Raw genomic sequence first — 23,619 nt, forward strand, 5'->3', positions numbered from 1 at the left:
TGCCTGTCAATAAAGATATCAATATGTCCTGAGCCAAGTCAGTGATCGCCAGCACTCTGCACACTAGCAGTAGGAATTGTATCTCAGGGGGTTGGATCCCTTTAACTCCTTCACGCTATATGATGGATATTTACGTCATGCAGTTATGGGGTATGTATGAAGAGAGATTGCAGGGCAACCTCTCTTCATATAGCATGGTCGTCGGCTGTTTATTACAGCTGATACCCGTGGGCAATAGCTGCAATCTGCCACGCGGCCAATTGCTGCTATTAACACTTTAAATGCCCAGAAGAATATGCAGGGGTCCCGTTCGCACTCTCTTTCCCCCGCGTTAGATTGCAGGGAGTCATACAGATTTCTTGGCTGCCAGGGTCCTTATGAAAGGCCCCAGGGCTGCCTTAGCAGACTGCCTATCAAGCTGTCCCCATGGCATATTAACTTTTTCCACCAGACTTCTGCCCTATTCAGTAATTGCAGCAGCCTGATTGGTTGTTTGGCTGATTCACGGCCACTTCCCTGACGCTTTTTGAGATATGTACGAGGATAGAGTTTGTGCACGAGGATAGAGTTACAGAGATGTGCACGAGAAGCACATGCTGAGCCGTCAGTGGGCAGTGAAGGGGCAGTGAATTAGCCAACCCAAACAACCAATCAGGTTGTTGGAATTGCTGAATAGGGCAGAAGTCTGGTGGAAAAAGTTAATATGCGTCCCCATGGGGTGGCTTGATAGACTGCCTGCCAAATCGCAGTATGATGTAATGCTATGACATTACATCATACTGCAGGAGCGATCAAAACATCACTAGTTGTGGTCACCAGGGGGGACTCAAAAAAAAAAAAAAAAAAATCAATAAAGTTTTAATAATTGTAAAAAAAAGTTATAAAATCACCCCCCTTTTGCCATAGCTATAAAAAAATAAATAAAATCCTAAATAAAAAATACGTATTTGGTATCGCTGTGTCCATAAAAGTCTATCTATCAAAGTAGTGCATTACTTCCCCTGCACGGGGAACGTTGTATGAAAAAGGTCGTATGTATTCCGAAATGGTACCAGCGAAAACTACAGGATGTCTCGCCAAAAATGAGCCCTCGCACAACTCTGTGGACGGAAAAATAAAAATGTTATTGCGCTCAGAAGATGGCTGCAGAAAATAATTTAAAAAAATTAAATGTCTTTGAAAAAATATTTAAGTAGTACAGCAAAAAAAAAACTATACAAGTTTGGTATCGTAGTAACCATACTGACCCGTAGAATAAAGTTATCAGGTCATTTTTTGTTGCAGTTTGTGTGCCGTAGAAACAAGACGCACCGAAAGATGGTGGAATGTCATTTTTTGTTTTTTTGTTTTTTTTTTCATTTTACTCCACTTAGAATTTTTTAAATTTTTTTCAGTACATTATACATTAAATAGCACCATTTGAAAAATACAACTCTCCCGCAAAAAACAAGCCCTTATGCAGCGACGCTGATGAATAAATAAAGGAGTTACGATTTTTTTAAAAGGGGGAGGAAAAAACGAAAATGGGGGGGAAAAAAAGGCCCTCGTCATAAGGGGTTAAGGAGCTTCTCCTGTGGTCAATGACAGGTTGCTCTGCTTCCCGCTGGCCATTCTGCACACCCACTAAAGTCTCCAACCCCATCCCTTACCCATCCCCTGAGGCTCTCATGAATCTCTTTACATGGGAGCCAAACATGGCAGCTCTGTGTAATTGGCAGGGGCTGGCTGGCAAAATTTGGCCTGCAGGGCAGAAATATAGCACAGGCCCGTCATAAAAGTGCGTTCTCTGCATTTTGATGTGAATCTGCATCAAACTTCACTCCTTCAATTGAAATGCTGAAATCAGCTGCAGATCTGTGGTAAAATCCACAGCATATAGTGTGGACTTTGATGCAGATTTTGGTGCAGACCTGCATCATAATCTAATGGTGGAAACCTGCGGTGCAGTTGGCCACACAAACTGCTGTCCTAATTACATGACTACTGACCGCAGTTGGTGAGCACGGTCTGGTTGTGTGTGATCGGCCAGAATATGTCCTTTCATCCTTGTTTATCTGACAGGAATTTGAGCCCCAAAACCAACCTTAGTACATAAATACAGCACCAGGACCAAGGTCATAGCATAATTACAGCACCAGAACCAAGCTTAGTGATGTACATAGATGCAATACCAGAACAAATCTCAGTACATTAATACAGCACCAGAGCAAGGCTCTGTTCACTTATACAGTACCAAGAACTGTGTTTCCCCTTTATATGACCATTTTCAGACCAGCACATTAACCCCTTGAGTGGCACGCCCGGAAAATTTCCGGGACGAGCTCCACTGCTCATAGTGACATAGCCCGGAAGATTTCCGGGCTATGTATCACTATGGGAGCTGCAGAGCACAATGCCACAAGCTGTGACAGTGTGCTCTGCCTGCACAGACCCACACAGAGCAGTGCAAGGGCTTTGAAAAACCAGCAGAAGATATTGCAGACATGCCGATATGCCGGCAATATCTCCTGCTTTGTTTACAGGTTGCCATAGAGACCATCGGCTTGTCAGAAGCAAGCCGATGGTCTCTGTGGCAGGGAGAGCTAGTTGTTAGCTGTCAGAGGATAGCTAGGTACCTGCTCTTACAGCAGAGATCAGAGAAAACCTCCGATCTCTGCTGTGTTAACCCCTTACATGCTGCAGTCTATGTGACTGCAGCATGTAAAGGGCTGTCACTGCAGCATGTAAAGGGCTGTCACCATCGGACCCCCGGAATGTGATCAGGGGTCCTGATGGGTCCCTGTGGAAGTCCCCTATAGGGACAAAAAATAAATAAAATTAAATTAAAAAAATTAAAAAAAAAAGTAAAAAAATTATAAAAAAAATAAAAAAAACACTTGTCTCCCTTTACTTTGTAAAAAATCAAAAATACAATCACACATGTGGTATCCGTGTGCGTCGTAATGACCCAGAGAAGGAAGTTAATACATTATTTAACCCCTTAATGACATGGCCCCTTTTTTTCTTTTTTCCCCATTTCTTTTTTTCCTCCCCCCTGTTTAAAAAATCACAACTTGTTCCGCAAAAAACAAGCCCTCATATGGCCAAGTCAATGGAAAAATGAAAAAGTTATGGCTCTTGAGACGCAACTGCAAAACTAGTTGAAATTCAATGATTAGACCATTTAAAAAAACCTGCCCTGGTGGGCACGACAGGGTGATAGGAAACCTGCCACTCAAGGGGTTAAGGGTACATTTTACAGATGTGTCGCAGCCCAACTACAGGTCTAGAACGTGCTACATGACAGGGAACTATGAAGTGAGCAGGCTTCGAGTAATAACAGATCAAAACTCAGAATGCCTCCTCCCTCCCCTGGGATAAATATCATATAATACGTTCTTCTCTCTGGTCCAAGACTGCCACTAAGATTTCTTGCAGCCAAAACTTGCTTCTGCCCACTCCCCCCATTAAGCTGCTGCTGCAACCACTAGTGAACTTTTCGGTGTCCCCCCAATAATATGCCCACTGTGGTCCCACTACATAGCTATGTCCCACGTTGTGATCTCACTGTATGTAATAGTGCCCCCTGCTGTGAGCTCAGTTAGTAATGTGACTCCCTCTCATGCTCCAATTAATTATATGACCCCCACTTTGTGGTCTTAATTAGTATTATGATCTCCCTCTGTTCCCCTAATCAGTGGCATAACTAGAGTCATATGGGACCCAGAATAAACTTTTAAACACCAAAAAATATCCTTCCATATCATGTTCATCTCCAAGTGGCTTCATCATCCTCCCATGCCCCCCAAACAACTCTCATCATCCTCCATGATCCTGCAAACAGTCCTTATAATCCCCCAAACAACCCCAATCCTCATCAATGTACCTGAACAGCCCCCATCATCCTCCACTCTCCCTTAACAGCGCCTATCATCTTCCATTGCCTCTGTCATCCTCAATTGTGCGCTCTCTTTTACAGGTTCACAGCGTGACCTCGCTTCTTCATCGGGATGCCGCGGACCAGGTGAGTATTGATTTTTTTTTTTTGAAATGCAGGTTAGCTAGGTCTTATTTTTAGGTAAAGCCTGATATTTCAAACCGGGTAGGCCTTATTATCAGGGTAGGTCCTACTTTTGGGAAAACACTGCCTTATTTAAAGAATGTCTAAAAAAGGTATTAAAGAATAATCAGTGTTCTTCTTGGCAGATCACGGTACCGGGAGCTCAGAGGGACGTCTGATATCTGCAGATTGTAAAGCAGAGGATTGTGTTATCACACAAGATACATATGAAGATCCTGCCATTATCCCAGATATCCCCTCAGCCCTTCACAGCAAAGATCAATCATCTGATCCTCTTATACAGGTCCCATCTTCTGAACCATCACAGACTGATAAAGGTCACAGAAGGGGAGAACATCAAGGAGCTCACACAGAAGAGAAGCCATATTCATTTTCAGAATATGGGAAATGTTCTACAGAAGAATCACATCTTGTTACACATCAGAGAACTCTCACAGGAAAGAAGTCATTTCCTTGTTCAGAATGTGCAAAATGTTTTGCAGTGAAATCAAAGCTAGTTCGGCATCAAAGAATTCACACAGGAGAGAAGCCGTTTTCTTGTTCAGAATGTGGGAAATGTTTTGCATTGAAATCAGTCCTTGTTGATCATAAGAGAATTCACACAGGGGAGAAACCATTTTCTTGTTCAGAATGTGGGAAATGTTTTTCAAGGAAATCAAAGCTAAGTAGACATCAGAGAATTCACACACGAGATAAACCATTTTCTTGTTTAGAATGTGGGAAATATTTTGCAGAGAAATCAGACCTTGTTACACATCAGAGAAGTCACACAGAAGAGAAGCTGTTTTCTTGTGCAGAATGTGGGAAATGCTTTGCAGGGAAATCAGACCTCGTTACACATCAGAGAGGTCACACAGAAGAGAAGCTGTTTTCTTGTTCAGAATGTGGGAAATGTTTTGCAGGTAAATCTGACCTCGTTACACATCAGAGAAGTCACACAGGAGAGAAACGGTTTTCTTGTTCAGAATGTGGGAAATGTTATGCAGGGAAATCAGACCTCATTTCACATCAGAGATGTCACACAGGAGAGAAGCCGTTTACTTGTTCAGAATGTGGGAAATGTTTTGCATGGAAATCGGGCCTTGTTACACATCAGAGAAGTCACACAGGACAGAAGCCTTTTTCTTGTTCAGAATGTGGGAAATGTTTTGCAGGGAAATCAGTTCTTGTTAATCATCAGAGAATTCACACAGGAGAGAAGCCGTTTTCTTGTTCAGAATGTGGGAAAAGTTTTGCAGCTAATTCATACCTTGTTAAACACCTTAGAATTCACACAGGAGAAAAACCATTTTCTTGTTTAGAATGTGGGAAATGTTTTACAGGGAAATCAGACCTTGTTAAACACCAGAGAAGTCACACAGGAGAGAAGCCTTTTACTTGTTCAGAGTGTGGGAAATGTTTTGCAGGGAAATCTGACCTCATTACACATAGGCGAATTCACACAGGAGAGAAGCCGTTTTCTTGTTCAGAATGTGGGAAATGTTTTGCACAGAAATCTGACCTTGTTAAACATCAGAGAATTCACACAGGAGAGAAGCCGTTTTCTTGTTCAGAATGTGGGAAATGTTTTGCAGTAAAGTCATTCCTTGTTGATCATAAGAGATTTCACACAGGAGAGAAGCCGTTTTTATGTGCAGAATGTGGGAAATGCTTTGCACAGAAATCAAAGCTTGTTCAGCATCAGAGAATTCACACAGGGGAGAAACTTTTTTCTTGTTCAGAATGTGGGAAATGTTTTACTCAGAAATCACATTTACTGCTACATCAAAAAGTTCACAAAATAGAGAAGCCATTTTTTAAACCCATTTTGACAAACTGACCAACAAACATAAAAAGTAAAGTGACATGTCATACACAAGAAAAGGAAGCAATTTAGAGCAGTAAGTGATGAATAAGAAATGTATGTAATTACCAATAAACATCCGTTATCCAGAAACAAATATAATCCAGATAACCCACCTTTATATCAGCCGTGTACATAGACTATTTCACACTGATACATATAACTGCGTCTCTAAACTTGTTTCTAACTGTTGATAAAAGATTACTTGTCTAACTTACATGTTTGTATCTGGGCTGATCTTTCTTCTTCCTTTAGACGATGTTTCCTCAGAACTGATGGAGATGAGGGAGAGCTGGTACCCATTATGTATATAAGTAGTGAGGGGAGAATCACTGCGTGGATCCCGGACTTTGTGGGGTTTGTTAGGACATTGGTTTTGAGAATGACCCTTTCATAAATGATAACTATAAGAACCGTATTCCACCGCTGAGCCCAGCAAGGACGTCTCCCCTCCATCTCATCACTATAGGGTCATATACTAGGAAGAGTCGCACACAGTAATATACAGCTGTGATCACATGGGAAAGGTTCTACAACTTCAGTGTAACATATCAGACTTTATTTATACAGGACTCTAAAATTAGGGACACACAGACTGATGCAACAACCCCTACACGTTTCATGCTCAGGTTAGTTCTTATTATGGCAGATTTCAAGAGCATTAGAAAAAAAGTTTTGCTGTCTAAATTAATCCCACTGCATGATGTCCTGGTTCCTGCAAGGTTTCCTGTAAAAACTCTGTTCCACCGTGTCAGGGTAATATTCTAAGTACAGCACCAATCAGGCCCACCCCACTTGCCCCGCTGCCGGCGGTAAGAAGAGACACCACACACGGAGGTCTGATATAATTCCTCACACGGGACATGGCTCTCCTTTATTACAGATTACATGAGATCTTATACCCTTTGTCTCATCACCAGCAAGGGGTGATGGGCTCATAACCATATATGGGAAGTCCGGATTTCCGGCCTGAGACAGTGAAAACAGCTGTTATCTTGATATGGCGCCTCTGGCTTATGTACAGAAAATCACGTATTCAATTAACTCCAGTGCAAAGAATCACCCACTCAATTCTAAGAAAACGGCCAAGCATGCATTCTCCATATATGGGAAGTCCGGATTTCCGGCCTGAGACACTGAAAATCATATAACAGTCATTATCTTGATACTGGCGCCTCCGGGAAAACAGCCAAGTACACGCGGCCTTCGTGTCTGGTTAGGTATCATCTCTGAATTTCTAGAAACATCTCTCTCAGCCTTGCAAAGCCTTGGAATATCTGATGTTAAGGTGACAGATTAAGTTTTTTCTTATTTGGAATTGAATAGAACTTGCATACAGGTATAAAAGCATAAAAAACATATGGCAATATATACATATACCCTCACAAACCCCCCTAAAAAACTTAATATGGAGATCAAGTACCAGGCCTCGCACTCTCCCTTGGTCGCCTCTCCCTTGCGTCAGGGTTTCTCCACTTGCCCGTAAGTCCCTACTCCTAGGAGGGGGGATCCCTACCTCACCTCAGAAGGAGGCCATGGATTCCCTGGGCTTATTTCCGGGCATCCATACCCTCTATCTGTACGAGTTAACACCCCACAGGGTGTGCCCTCGCCGGAACCTAAGGTCTTCTGCACTTTCCCTAGGCAAATGGGAAGTCCACTGACAGTCCATCTTAGGAGACTGAGGCGGCGCAGTACTAGTACATTTCTCCATTCTTCTGGTAACGTACGTGGTTGGCATTATCGGAACTGGCTCTTCATCTTTTTCAAACAAGGGAAATTTTGGTCACATTATCCAGTCCCTTACTCATACTCTTTTTGATCAAAGGGATAATACACATACAGGAAGTTACATACCCCACCTCTTTCTGCTAAAATCATATCCAGGGCCACTCTATTTTGGAACGCCATGGATGCAGTGGGACCTAACTGGTCAGCTAACCCTTGCGAAGCATCTCTGGTGTAGTTTACAAACCTCTGCTGATTGTAAAAGATATAATTCATCCAATCTACATTATTATTAACAGTGACAATAGCAAATAAGGACTCAAAACCTTCTTTAACCTGATCTCTAGAATTAAATTAATCTGGCACCCCCCTTGGCACTCCTATTACATCTATGTATACATGTGGATCAAAGTTACCACCTGGAGCGTCAACTTCTCTCTTAGCACGATGCAGTGTTGGATTCTCACCCTCAGTGTAGTCTTATTGATTGTATTAATTTGTTCTGAAACAGGGGGCTAGTGCAGTAGTCAAAGGTGTGTGTTAGAGGAATTGTACCACATTATAGCATGTAAAGGATATGCGGGATCATTAGTTTTTTCAGTGCGACGTGTGGATCCAAGTGGGCTTTCCTTCGAGCTTGACTGCAGTTGGGGTGGTGAGCAACATCTGGTAGGGACATTCAAACCGGGTTTCTCTCTCAAACTTTTTTACATAGACCCTGTCACCTGGTTTCAGATTGTGACACTCATCTGTAGGACCTGGGAGAAAAGCAGAGACTACAGAATGGAATACTAACAATTCCTTGGAGAGACCTATGACAACATTAACAAGAAAATAATTTCCCAAACTCAGCTACTGTGGCATGTACCCTCCGGAGAAAAAGAAAAAACTAATAGAAGACACTCAATTCAAGATTTACCCGTTTCCTCTATTGTCTTTTGTATCTACTTTCCCACTACTCCGCAGATGGTAGGGTGTGTGAAAAGCCTGGAATATACCCAAAGCAGACATGATGTGTTGCATTATTTCACCTGTGAAGTGTGTACCTTTGTTTGACTCAATCACTTCCGGTACCCCGTATCTGCGGATTACCTCATTCATGAACTTCTGTGCGGTTACCTGCTTATTTACTTTGGTAACAGAGTAGGTCTCCAACCTGAAAAGAAATCAACAACAACAAGCACATATTCATGCTTCCCAACAAGTGGGAGCTGAGTGTAGCCAATTTGCAATCCCTGAAATGGGTAGAGTGGTCTAGGCAAGTGTTATGTGGCAAAGTTTACTTCTGCCCTGTTGCTTACGGCAAAGATCATGCAAAATTGGACAAATGATGCAGCAGCTACAGAAAACCCAGGAGCCACCCGTCCTCGTTCAAGCACCGACATCATTACTGCTTTGAGAGGTGCGTTTTTCCGTGCGTCAGCTGGGCCATCATGGGGCACAGGGACTGTGGTAAGCAAGTTCTGTTGACTGTTCACCATATGCCGTCCCTTTTTAGTCCATTTTTCCTTTTCTTCCTTGCTGGCTTGTAACTGTAAAGTCTTTAGCATATCAAAGTCCAAATTTTTATCAAAGTCCAAAGTTATTGTTAAATTCTTCTTTTCTTCTTTTCTTCCACGGCTTGGGGGCCGCTGCCTTTGCTGTGTGGCCTGTGAGGGCATTGCCTCTTGCTTCTTTGGTGTAGGAATTGGTGTGAGCTTTCCACCTTGTCAGGTGGAAGTAGGGTCTCCATGAGGCTCTGCACCGTTGCATCATTTTCAATTGGCTGTCCTGCTGAGGTAAAAAACTGTCTGGCCTTCCATTTTGGGCCGTAATCATGAGCTATGCCAAATGCATACCGGGAGTCAGTGTAAATGATTGCCGTCTTACCTTCCTCCACTCTACACGCCTCAGCGAGGGCTTTTAGTTCCGCTTCTTGTACTGCGACATGCGGAGGCAGAGGTTCTGCTTTTACCGTGTCATGTTGTGTTACGACTGCATAACCGGAGTGGAGTTGTCAATCACCCTGGGACCATCTATAAAAAACAACTCAAAATATGCATTATTAACAAGGACTTTCAGTAACTTTTTTTTTTAAAACTTAAATTTTCTTGTTGCATCAATGCTGGATAATCAGGCTGATATTCTATTTCAAAAAGATTAGAACCTTGTTGCAAAAAATTTTAAAAATTAAAAAATGGCTTGCAAAAAATTAAAAAATGGCTGACTTGCAATGCCTAGATCACCTATGCCTTCTCCTCCCCCCTTTAAACCAGGGTACTCAATTGGAACAATAGTACCCGGTTTCAAGGTAGTACAACATTGTAAAAAGATTTGATGGATACAGATAAGGCCTGTAAGATGTTAGCACCTATAACAGAAACATGAGTTACACCGGGGCAGAATAATCTACAAACACCTATTAATATTGGAAATGTGATATTCCTTTAAGCAAATTCATTATTAGTCTGTTCCTGCCTGCAATGTCTTATCAAATTTGAAACAGGTGAAAAAACAAAACAAAAACTTTTACTAGCTGTTCAAGATCCTCACCCCCTCCCTTGTACAAGAGGGATGAAACATTACGTACTATTACATCATCTAGCTCCACCCCTTCGATATTGGCTCCGTGCGTCTTTCTTCACAGCTCATTTCAGCTGTACAGTCTACACGTCCACATCTCAACCAAGTCCCATGCATGGGGAGGACTTTTATCCCCAGTCATTACCTGCATCACACATTCCCCACAGCCCGAACACGGGTCACTAACTCTCATCCATCCATGCGCTCAAGTCTGCCCCGTCACCCCCTATTGAAAGTGTACCAGTACATACAGATGCACAGACAAAAAAGTTTGACAAACAAACATACATCAGTTGGAAAACATTGAGGTGAGCGCTATCTTTGACAAATTATGTGGAAAAAAAAGTTTGCTGAGTGACTGAGACATTCTATTTTTCTTATCTACTGAAGCTATTATATGCTGTATTAAACGCTGAAGTATTTTAGAATACGTGGGTATTTTTCAGCCCCCCTTGTCTTTCTTTCTCTGTACTTCTCTGTATTTGACCCTGAACAAAAAGTGAAGTCTGAAAGCCCCCACCTTTGTAAAACAAACTGTTATCTCTCTACGAATATGAAACACAGACTGAATAAGTTGTAGCTTAACTATTCCCTGCATTTGAACTCATAATTAACACATATGCTGGGACCTTGCAACATTCATTTTCAACCCCTGTATAAGTAAGAATATACCTTAGAAATTGCTATATTTCCTGCCTACTAAGACAGTATAATTAATTAAATTCATTTCAAGCCTTCATTCCTTTACAGCAAGCAGAGATATTATCCAGGGTTGTTATTGCATTTTCTCTCGCTTCGTTATCTTCTTGACCTTGGAAAGCTTACACAGACTCTACAGCTACATGTCAACAAAACTCTTCTCCCCTAAAAGCAAGCTCAGTTAACTATTTGCACATACAGTATATATATATATACACACATATATATCCACCTGGTATGGATTATACATATTATACACCTTTTACTCTCTCTTTGCCAACAAATCACATGTTTTATAACCTTCTGGTCGCCTTTGCTTGTTACTTCAGCACTTTCTAGCAACCCTTGGTCTTCCAAGGCACCTCTCGGTCCTAAAAACCTCCTCCCAGACACCATTTTTGTAATCTACCGTGCGGGTCGATGTCACACATTTTCATTAGAGTTTTCTTACAGTTTACAAATTCATCCGCACGGCGGCGGCCCTTGAGGGGCTCTGTCTTCTTTAATAAGGTCTTACGCATATTACAACAACAACAATAATAATAACACGCTCCATAGAATGCATCCCTCTTAATTTTCAAATTGTCAGCCCCTTATATACCGGCAAAACAACCGAGGGTCCCTTCTCCTTATGGAACCAGCCCCATAAAATGCATCTCTCTGAAATCAAATCGTTAGCCCCATATATAAGGCAAAACAACCGAGAGTCCCTTCTCCTATGAAGCCTGTCTCACAAAATGCATCCCTCTTAATTTTCAAATTGTTAGCCCCTTATATACTGGAAAAACAACCGAGGGTCCCTTCTCTTGTGAGACTAAATGAAAAGAAAGAGAAAAAAAAACTTCTGCAGATACAACAAACAACCTTCACTATTGTTAAAACACTACGGACTTCAACAACAAATAAACTACAGACTAGTTTCTGGGTGACCTATTGGTGCGCATATCACGGTCAGTGGTCCATGACGGCAAACCCGGAGCCCACACGAGTTACCGTGTAGAACTCTTAACCCAACCCGTCCGGTCACAAACCACAGATAGTCAGTCCCGCTGCAAGACTCTCAGCGTAAAACACAACATAAATATATGCTGGTCTTACCTGGAGTTCTTGTGAGTTGATCAGGCTCGGTTTGCAGCAGGACGGCTTCTCAGTGGCGTGGATCCGGGCGGAATGCTTTGTAGGCTCTGGCTTTGTCGCCCCACGTTCGGGCGCCATTTGTCAGGGTAATATTCTAAGTACAGCACCAATCAGGCCCACCCCACTTGCCCCGCTGCCGGCTGTAAGAAGAAACACCACACACGGAGGTCTGGTATAATTCCTCACACGGGACATGGCTCTCCTTTATTACAGATTACATGAGATCTTATACCCTTTGTCTCATCACCAGCAAGGGGTGATGGGCTCATAACCATATATGGGAAGTCCGGATTTCCGGCCTGAGACAGTGAAAACAGCCGTTATCTTGATATGGCGCCTCTGGCTTATGTACAGAAAATCACGTATTCAATTAACTCCAGTGCAAAGAATCACCCACTCAATTCTAAGAAAACAGCCAAGCATGCATTCTCCATATATGGGAAGTCCGGATTTCCGGCCTGAGACACTGAAAATCATATAACAGTCATTATCTTGATACTGGCGCCTCCGGGAAAACAGCCAAGTACACGCGGCCTTCGTGTCTGGTTCGGTATCATCTCTGAATTTCTAGAAACATCTCTCTCAGCCTTGCAAAGCCTTGGAATATCTGATGTTAAGGCGACAGATTAAGTTTTTTCTTATTTGGAATTGAATAGAACTTGCATACAGGTATAAAAGCATAAAAAACATATGGCAATATATACATATACCCTCACAACCGCCCAGGCCAAAGCGAAAACAAGCAAAGAGAGATATTCTTTCCAAGGAAAAGAAGGATACTGTTTTTTGACGTCCAAACAGAACATGCCTCGCTTTAATAAAGTTGTGCCATTACATCTTCCAATAAAAACAGACAAGGATGCGTTTCAGCTCCTAGTGAAGCTTTGATCACCTTCTCAAAGTTCTAGTAGGAGCTGAAATGTGTCCTTGTCTGTTTTTATTGGAAGATGTAATGGCACAACTTTATTAAAGCAAGGCATGTTCTGTTTGGATGTCAAAAACCAGCATCCCTCTTTACCTTGGAAAAAATATCTCTCTTTGCAGATTTCAAGAGAGCCAAGAGTTTTATATATAAGTGGCATTTCGAGAAAGCTGGTGCGGCATAATAGTCCATATCAGGGTGCAAACCTGAATCTTCAGTTAGCCGTCTCAAAATTTACTCAGCCTTCCATCATTCCAAGATCAGTAAAATGAGTACCCAGCTTGGTGGGGGGGGTGATAAATAAATTACCTGAAAACTCTGCGGACTAAGTTGGCACTATCCGAATACCAAGGTTTTTTTTACAACCCTAACATAACACAGGCACACATCTCTCTGTAATCCAGTAAGACTCAAATATTAAAGGTTTTCTGTGCCCATCACCTCCCTGAGAGGGAGGATTAACCCCTTTAATGGCTATAATGTATAAAGAAGACATATTGAATGAATGGTATTGGATGAAATTTTGTGATGTCATTCAGCCAATATGTGTTCTTTGTACATTATAGGCATTACAGGGTTAATTTTCCCTCTTGGGCAGGTGATTGGCACAGGAAACCTTTGGTACATGAGACTTACTATATTATAGAGTTGTGTGCCCGGGTTCTGTTAGCCCTGAATTCTAAGTCTGATCTTATGTATTTGTTCTGACAATATCCGCCCGATCTGAGATTTACATTTTCACTTTCTGTGTTGAATGTAAATGTTCGCACCCTGATATGGACTATTGTGCCGGACCGGCTCTTCAACGTTACAACTTATGTATAAAACTCTTGGCTCACTTGACATCAGACAGGCTACTATTAAGAGCTCACCTGAGTTTGAAAGGCATAGGCAGTTGGTCTTAAAGGGGTTGTCCCGTGAAAGCAAGTGGGTCTATACACTTCTGTATGGCCATATTAATGCACTTTGTAATATACATTGTGCATTAAATATGAGCCATACAGAAGTTATACACTTACCTGCTCCGTTGCTGGCGTCCCCGTCGTCATGGTGCCGTCTAATTTCAGCGTCTAATCGCCCGATTAGACGCGCTTGCGCAGTCCGGTCTTCTGGCTGGTGAATGGGGCCGCTCGTGCCAGAGAGCTGGTCACCGCGTCATCATCGTAGCTCTGCCCCGTCACGCGTGCCGATTCCAGCCAATCAGGAGGCTGGAATCGGCAATGGAACGAAAGGAAGGAGAAGAAAATCCATGGTGCACCATGGGAGAAGACCTGCGTTCCACCGTGGGAGAAGACCAGCGGCGCCATCTTCACAAGAAGAAAAGAAGAAGCTGCAGAACGCTGATGCAGGTAAGCGCAATGTGCTTTTTAAAAACTAACCCATGCTTTCTTTTTAACAGGGCAGAATGCAGGGGTAAGTGAAAAAAAAAAATTTCACTTTCGCCGCGGGACAACCCCTTTAATGAGTTGTGCACCCCAAAGTGTATATATAAAGTCTTATATTTTATACCAAAGCTGACAAATGTTTTCAATGGGATTAATATTTGTAGACTTAAGGCAGAACCCTTTTTCACCAAGAACATTTTTGAAACAATGAAATGAACCCAATTCTTCTTTATTGATTTAATTAAAACAGCCAGTATTGACGCGTTTCGGGGATGCGGACCCTTCCTCAGAAACAGCTGAGTAAAGTGCAAAGTACAATAATTAAGATAGGAGAAAATAGAGTAAAATAAATGAGAGAAAGGAGAAGAGATGCATAAAAAGTACAAATCATCAGTGGAGAGTAAAAGTAACAAAAAGTAACAAATTAATGAACAGAATATGTGCCTGCGGTTTTACCGTATAAGTTTATATAGTTAGTGTGATTTGGTAAGCAGACTAGTAGTATGTATAGCTCATGAGTAGAGGAAGGAGGGTTTGTTAAGAGTGACTGTGACAACCAAAGTTCACACTACTCCAATATAGTTAAGAGCAATAATAAGTAGATAGTCTAGATCACCTAAATACAGAACTGGCTATAATAATAATAATAAGGAGGGCAAGAAAAAAATATATAAGTTGAATAAAAAATCCATAGCAATATGTAATGAAAAGCATCCATGTAAGCTAAAAGAAATGAATTTGCAGCAAGATGCATAAAGATGTTTAAATTAAAAGCAAACCTAACACATGGCGTAAATGAGATGACGGGTAAAACAAACGGTATGGACCGATTAAACATAAATGAATAGAAGGACATAATTCATTAAAGGGGTTGTCCCGCGGCAGCAAGTGGGTCTATACACTTCTGTATGGCCATATTAATGCACTTTGTAATGTACATTGTGCATTAATTATGAGCCATACAGAAGTTATAAGAAGTTATTCACTTACCTGCTCCGTTGCTAGCGTCCTCGTTCCCATGGAGCCGACTAATTTTCGCCGTCTAATGGCCAAATTAGACGCGCTTGCGCAGTCCGGGTCTTCTTCTGTTCTCAATGGGGCTCCGTGTAGCTCCGTGTAGCTCCACCCCGTCACGTGCCGATTCCAGCCAATCAGGAGGCTGGAATCGGCAATGGACCGCACAGAAGCCCTGCGGTCCACGGAGGGAGAAGATCCCGGCGGCCATCTTCAGCAGGTAAGTAAGAAGTCACCGGAGCGCGGGGATTCAGGTAAGCACTCTCCGGTGTTCTTTTTTAACCCCTGCATCAGGGTTGTCTCGCGCCGAACGGGGGGGGGGGGGGGGGGTGTTGAAAAAAAAACAAAAAACGTTTCGGCGCGGGACAACCCCTTTAATCTAATATTGTGCATGACATCTGACCCAAGCTAATTAAAAACAAGGCATAATGAGTGTAATTGTAAACATGGGGAATATCGTGCACAATTAGTTATATATATTAGTTATTATGGCAACTAGAGGTAGAAAAGAAACATTTTTATGGGATAAAATAAAGCAAGTATGGTGATCATTAATAGTAAGAGGTGTAAAACTCTATTTACCAGCAAGGGGCGCAGCGATGGAGCAGATTAACAGCTGAACAACTAGAAACAGTAAGTGTATAAATGTTTATGCTAGTAGGTAGCGCTGCTGAGTTGTAGGGGAAAAGTGATTGAAGTGCCGATAGGAGAGACGGGCACAGAGGGGTGGTAGGTGCAGCGCTAATTGCTGGAGAGGCTAGAAAGGGAGGGATGTGGGGAGTGCGGCTGGATGAGGCGCTAACAGCTGGAAAGAGTGTCGTGTCAATAACAAGGACCATGAAATCGGAAAATGACTAGGCCTACCGGAAGTGTCAGGAACGGAGTTCTAGCCGCGATGTCAGGCCTTGTTCACACGAGCGCTCTTTTCGCACAGTATAGGTGCGTGAAAAGATTGTGGCTATACTGCACTAAGGTTTGCGTTTGCGGGTGACTTCCAGCTATTTTAATTACCGTATTTTTCCGTGTATAAGACACACCCCTACTTTTCCCTCCCAAAACTCAGAAAAAAAAGATGTCAAACATAGGATAGTACACGTTTATGTAGTCATAGAATGGTGAAGTTGGAGGGGACCTCCAGGGTCATCAGGTCCAGTCCCTGCTCAGTGCAGGATTTACTAAATCATCCCAGATATTTGTCCAGCCTTTGTTTGAACACTACCATTGAAGGAGAACGCATCACCTCCCGTGGTAACCTGTTCCACTCATTGATCACCCTCACCGTCAGAAAGATTTTTCTAATATCTAATTTGTCTCCTTTCAGTTTCATCCCATTGCTTCTAGTCTTTCCTTGTGCAGATGAGAATAGGGCTGATCCCTCTGCACTGTGACAGCCCTTCAGATATTTGTAGACAGCTATTAAGTCTCCTCTCAGCCTTCTCTTCTGCTAAACATTCCCAGATCCTTTAACCGTTCCTCATAGGACATGATTTGCAGACCGCTCACCATCTTGGTAACTCTTCTCTGAACTTGCTCCAGTTTATCTATGTCTTGTTTAAAGTGGGGTGCCCAGAACTGGACACAGTATTCCAGATGAGGTCTGACTCAGGAAGAGTAGAGGGGGATAATGACCTCACGGGATCTAGACTCTGCTTCTCTTAATACATCCCAGAATTATGTTTGCCTTTTTTGCTGCTGCATCACATTGTTCACTCATGTTCAGTCTATGATCTATTAGTATACCCCAGTCTTTTTCACATGTGCTGCTGCTTAGCTCAATTCCTCCCATTATATATGTGCTTTTTTCATTTTTTTTTGCTCAAATGTAGGACTTTGCATTTCTTTTTGTTTTGTTCTATGTTTAAACATCAATAAAAGTCCCTGTTATACTCACCTACTCGCCAGCCATTCTCTCATTGCTGCCGGCAGGTTCCTCTTCGCTTCCGGTTTACAGGATGCTATGGAGACCAAGCACAGGAGACTGCTGACACAGCCGGCCAACGCTGATAGGACATGGCTGGTGAGTATACAGTGGTTCTCTGTAGGTGTGGGATGGCGTCGGGCATAATCACCTAGTCACTGCACTGCCTCTCCCGCCCCTGCTCTCTCTGCTCTGTACTGTGCCAGCTTGTTAGTGTAGGTTTTCGCTGGATCGCTTCTGATGAAAACTTAAGCTGTAATGTCGGCATCCCATGTATAAGACGCAGAGGGATTTTTTGAGAAAATAAAATGGGCAAAAAACCGCTTCTTATACGTGGAAAAATATGGTAGCTGTGAAAATGCCCGCTCACATGATCGGAGATGAGTGGTGTGTGCTCCCATAGGAGTCTATGGAAAGCACCCCTTGGTCAGGTCTGATATTTTCTTGCACCACGGATGTTAGATGCGAGCTTTGCAGTCACATGTCTTATCTTTAATGTTGAAAATTCCTTCATGTGAGCGCTTGTAATAGGAAACTATTGGTTCTATTAGACACAATCTTTTCACGTGCCCAAATGTGCTAAAAACACGCCCATGTGAACGAGGTCTTAGAAAGAAGAATGATAGATAGCTGGGGTGGGGGAGGGGGGAGGAGTATATTGCCAGCGGTAACAGTGGGAAACGTTCTTGTAAGGACTGCACATGTGCAGTTGGGTGTCGGGAGACTAACGAGCCGCAGTTCTATAGATAGTAAGAATGTATCTAGGGCTGTACGAGATAAAGGGCTCTGAATACATTGGAAGAGTGTGCTAATCAGCCGGTAGGGGTGGAAGTAAGGAATGCATTCTAGCTGGACAGCGGAACCAGCAGCAAATTGAAGCGAGTTCAAAACGGGTCGTTTGCTCAAATACTCTAATTGTTATTTGATTTAAAATTTTTAAACAATTTCTAATTAAGATCTCATGTCCACGGGCAGATTTGATTTGTGGAATTTCCGCAGTTCGAGCCACCCGTAGTGAAGCATGGGCGTCCACACCTGAATTATACGCAGATGTGTTTTACGGATCTTTTGGTGTGGAAAACAAATTGCAGCATGGACCATTTTATCACGGATTCCATGCGGACGGGCTCCATAGAGGTCTATGGAAGCGTTCAATCCAAAATGCATCTGCAAATACAATCCAGATGCACTGCGGATTTGAAGGTGGAGATCAGGAAGGGAGGTGCAGAAAAGGCAGGGTTTCTACAGACAAACAACTCCCACGGCCATCTTAGCATCATGTTTAACATGGAGAGATTAGTAGTCCTGATGCAGGACTTTCCTGCTATCTGGGACACGAAGGATGCCTTGTTTCATAATAAAAATTGGAAGAAGTATTCGTGGGAAGAGCTGGCTGCGCTGATATATGATGATGAGTGGTCAACTGGCACCATAAATAAAAAAAGGGAAATGTGGAAGTACCGACTTCCCCTTCTCAACATGCTTTTTCTGGCATCCCTTGCATACAGACAAGCATGCACACACACGCTCGCAGACAAGGTTTATTTTTGCGTCTATGCTTTGTTACAGTGGAGGAAATCAAGTAGAAGTGGAGGAGCGTTCGTGACTAATTTTGGAAAGAATACATGGCTGTCCCGAGAAGCAGTGATGGAGGGAAGAGGAAGCGACAATGTATATATATTATCATTAATCATCAATACATTATCAGCAGGTAACGTACCTGGCACCAACAATGGAGATGCGAGAGTAAGTACACGCTATTAGAAGTAAATGCACTAATAGTAGTGGCATCCGGCTGACATACAACCCTAGCTCTACGTTTGGTCACTGCAGGCTTGAATGTATCAGCTGCAGCATTTTCTAAAATGGACTAATGTCCACGAATATATGGGTAAAACGGCAGAGGTCTCCCATGCTGTTTTACACTGACGGAGGACTTTTTCTCTGCTGGTAGGGTTGCCACCCGGCTGGTATTTTTTTCTGTGAGGACGGTGCCGGTATTTTATTTTTACCGGCCCTATTACAGGCCGGTATTTTCAGAGCCTGCACCGCCCCCTAGCGCTGGTTAACTCTCCTCTGGCAGTCCTGACACCAGGGGAAACACATACCTGCAGCTTCCAGGACCTCCGATGATGTCAGTCATGTGATACCTGTGTGGGGGTTGTCAGGGTTCACATGACCAAGGGGAGCGCTCAGTAAATGTAATACTCTACAGATGTGTGTGTGTGTCTCTGTTATTCTTTCTTGGAGTTGTGGGATCTGGATGGATGGATTGAGTGAGTGGAGCTGTGTGTGGGGGTCAGGATGATGTAGCTGGATGTAGCTGAGCTGTGTGTGTGATCAGGATGGATGTGGTAGAGCATTCACTAAACCAATGGCAACTTGCCACCAGGCAGCTTCCGCCACCAACACCCCCACAACAACCACAACAATACCACTACGCTAGTCAAGCTTATGGACTTTACCAACATACTGCTTGGCATTACCCACTTCTGCCAGTTTCTGCAGCCAGCTACCCCATTTACGGAGCACAGCGTGGAACAGCCAGCAGCAATCCAGTGGCAATCTGTCGTGCATTTCAATTTACCAACCAGCAACACACGGCCACGATATCATCATCTTTAAAGCATTTAATTGTTTTTTTTGCAAAAAGTTTAAAATTTGAATGTTTGTTGTGCATTTTTGATTTAATACCGTTGTTAATAGACATGTTTTCTGAAAATGATTTGCGTGTTTGTTTTCATTTTTAAAGGGGGGTTCCTGGGAATTGCTATTGATGAGCTGTCAGCAGGATAGATCATCAATAGGTTTTTTTGGAAAACCCCTTAGGTTGTATCTCAGCACTGCCAGTATGTTACAAGTAGGCCTGAGATAATTTGCACTACACACACAGTTTCTTTGAACATTTTTTTGTAGAAAGCAAAAAAGACCAAATGAGGTATAACCCTGTTGTTACGTGTGCTGCTGGGATTTGTCGTACTATGTACTCCTAGCAGCACAGTCAGGTGGTTAAGGGTTAATTGAGCTGGCTGGGTGTGGTACTTCCTGCTAGCCAATCTCCTGGATCTGTGCTCACATATAAACCCAGCTCCTGGTCAGCCTCTGGCTGGACCCTAGGGTGAGCACTCATGTTACTTCTGTGTCCTGTAACTTGTTATCAGTCATGTTCAGTTTGTTCCCACTCTGATCTGTGTTTGCAAGTAGGTCTATTGTCCTTCTGCTTCCCCCAAGATTGTTTGGACACCTGTAGTCCTAGTCTGCAGTACATGCAGCCCCCTTTTCCTTCCCCCTGTACAGGTGCAGCCTCCAAAGGTCTTATTCTGGGTGTCAGTTGGTGTAACTGGACACTGTTCCCTATGTCAGCTTGTGTAGCTGTCTGTTCTGTGTGTCAGTTGGTGTAACTTGACACGGTTCCCTATGTCAGCTTGTGTAGTTCACTGTCTATTCCCCCTGTATGAGGACACATAGACTTGCTGTGAGTTTCATCTGTGTGCATGTGATCTCTGAGCGGAGCCTGTCTGGCTGTGTGCCCTGTACTCTGTCCTGTTCCTGATGCAGCTGGCTGTGTGTCTAGTGCTCTGTTCTGTCCTGTTGCAAGCTTTGCTGAGTAATCTCTGTCTTGCTAGTTCATGTCCGTTTGTACGTTGAAATTCTGTCAGTTTCTTGTCAGTCTGCTGTGTAACCTGCCCACACGATCGTAACACCTGTCTCTCCGAAAATAAGCTGTTACGCTACATTAAATAAAAGAATACATTACCTAGCAGCCTCGGTCTAGGTCCCTCCCCCTGCCCTCTAGAGGTTCAGCGCAGTTCCCACAGTCCATAGCTGCTCGTACATCAGCCATCAAATTGGTTCACTAAGCACTGCATGGATTGGCTCAGCAGCAATCAAAGAACCAATCAGTCATCACTTCATGGAAGTGGGATTTATGAATCCCGTCCCAGGGAAGTGATGTTGTACGAGCAGCCAAGGAGTGCAGGAAGTGAGTCAGAGCTGTTGAGAGCAGCGGGAGGGACCTGGACCAAGCCTACTAGGTAACTATAAAAAAAAGACCTTCCCCAAAACTAAGACCGATTGCTCCTTAGTGCTCTAGGGCAAAAATTAATATAAGAGTTTATTTTCAGGGAAGCATGTTAGTTTATAATACAGTCAAATCTAGCTAATACAGTACTCCTTTTTCAGAAAGAAATGTGCTAATTCGACCATATTATTTAAGTGCGCAACCCACATCAAGGATCCTCATTTTCTTGTGAGTCCCTAACTAAAAAAAAAAGACTACCTAAAGAAATAATTTGAAAGCCGGTAAAAAGAAACAATTACCCAGTTTAGAATGTCATGATTAGAGATGAGCGAACGTACTCGGATAAGCACTACTCGTCCGAGTAATGTGCCTTATCCGAGTACCGCTGTACTCGTCCTGAAAGATTCGGGACGCTCCGCTGCTGACAGGTGAGTCGCAGCGGGGAGCGGGGCAGAGCGGGCGGGAGAGAAGGAGAGAAAGATCTCCCCTCCGTTCCTCCCCTGCAGCTCCCCGCTCCGCAGCGCGTCCCGAATCTTTCAGGACGAGCGGGGAGGTACTCGGATAAAGCACATTACTCGGACGAGTAGTGCTTATCCGAGTACGTTCGCTCATCTCTAGTCATGATCCTTAGGCTTCGTGGATAAAGGCCAGCTGCTATGGAACTTCTCCCTGAGCAGTCAGGAAGTAGTCAATGAAGTTGTCTCTAACATGAAGACCAGAAGATGCAGGCCTAATCGCTTGGTTCTGATCACCACCTACAACTGTTGAAGTTGTAAGAAGCTGATCATCCACAACTATCCAACCCACGCCAACAAGTTTTCTGCTTCCATCTGAATAGTGTCCAGGAAAACTCACATATTACATGTGAGAATTCTGAAGACACATTCAAGAAAATGCCCATGTGAGTCAGTAAATAAACACTCATCCGGTGTCCAGCCCTATGTGGGGAAATGGCCGCAGAACATGGTTTAACAGGCAAAACCCTCATGACAATTACAAATGGGGCTGTTGGAACTAAAGAACCAGGAAGTAACTGTGGCTCTGATAGAGCCAGCTGGTTTAAAAGAAGCAGCCGGCCAATTCTGGAAACATTAGCAATGCTTCCATAGGCCGCGATATCAACTAGTACAAATCGGTAGTCACTGTCTGCTACCACCAACAGGACTACTGAACAATACTGCTTGTAGTCAAAATATCGGGACCATGAGCGCGGCAGCTTCTTTACATGTATATGCTTACTATCCAGGGCCCCAATGCAGTTTTGGAACTGTGCCACTACTTCAAAACTGGCAGTGATCTCCAGCCATTCCAAAAGAACAAAGAATGGCGAGTAATATACAGACCATACAAATGTCGGGAGGCCACAGAGCTCACATAGCTGAGCCCATGCAGCTAAGTATGCATAGTTGTTAGGTCTGGCAGATATGGGCGTCGGACTCTAAATCTGTGATTGCCTTTTTTCCAGCACAGTCATGGTTAAATTGGTTTGCCTCTTCCACCCAGCTGCAGATTGTTGATCGTCTCTTCACCACTACATAGATGCCTGACAGTACCTGCTGCAGTGTTGATGTATGAGCCCTCATATATGCACATGTGTCACTGCTGCTCCTCTTTGTTCCTGTGCTTGCAGTTTATCCTTTGTCTCCAGTTTGCTCAAGTACTTTCAGTCTGGTCTTGAACTTGCTCACTCCTTGATTTTGCAGACTGTGTGGTGTTATCTGGCTTCTTGGTGATCAGTCATGACGGAGTTAACCAGCGCCTAGGTTACCATGCAGGGCCTCCCTTATCAGGGTGAATTCTCTGTTGTTGATAGGCAGGGACTTACCATCTCCTGCTTCCAGCATAGAGCTCGATCCACTGGTCACCTTGCATTCCAAGTCATGCCTTCCAGCGGTGAGCATCTGGGTTTCCAGAGTTAGTTGTCTGCCCTACCAGTCTGTTCCATCTACTGGTTGGGCGACACAGTGGATCCACATCAAATCCCTAACAATAGCAGAGCCCACGCAGCCAAGCATGCCTTGCAGAGCTCACACAAGCAAGCTTGCCTAGCCGAGGCCACTGGAGATGAGCGAGTATACTCGCTAAAGGCAATTGCTCGAGCGAGTGAGAGCTGCCTCTGATTGGTGAGGGCTGTGATCAATCAGAGGCAGCTCATTCAGCAGGCGGGGATTTTAAATCCCCAGCTGCTGAATACTACTCATAGCAGTTCAGGAGAACTGCCGGCCTGCCGCGGCTGAACTCCGTCTGCCGGGACAAGGTGAGTATATATTTTTTTTTACTTTTTACACATTTCTGGATGAATTTCAGGCAAGGGCTTATATTTTTAAGCC

At 43.5% G+C, this 23,619-nt stretch overlaps 1 protein-coding gene across 3 annotated transcripts in view; it reads left to right on the forward strand.

The window, feature by feature from the left end:
• Window positions 1-23,619, forward strand: part of LOC136629099 (zinc finger protein 420-like) — a 174,240-nt gene that overhangs the window by 26,600 nt on the left and 124,021 nt on the right. Inside the window, exons 12-13 of one of the 3 annotated variants that reach the window (XM_066605233.1) lie at window positions 3,959-4,003; window positions 4,186-6,120. In XM_066605233.1, coding sequence (XP_066461330.1) covers window positions 3,959-4,003; window positions 4,186-5,879 — 1,739 coding nt within the window. In that variant the 3' untranslated portion in view covers window positions 5,880-6,120. Of the gene's footprint in view, window positions 1-3,958; window positions 4,004-4,185; window positions 6,121-23,619 lie in introns of those variants that run through there. The other 2 variants (XM_066605232.1, XM_066605234.1) reach the window with 2 other exon arrangements.

This window comes from Eleutherodactylus coqui, chromosome 5 (genome assembly GCF_035609145.1).
Source record: "Eleutherodactylus coqui strain aEleCoq1 chromosome 5, aEleCoq1.hap1, whole genome shotgun sequence".
NCBI classification, from domain to species: domain Eukaryota; kingdom Metazoa; phylum Chordata; class Amphibia; order Anura; family Eleutherodactylidae; genus Eleutherodactylus; species Eleutherodactylus coqui.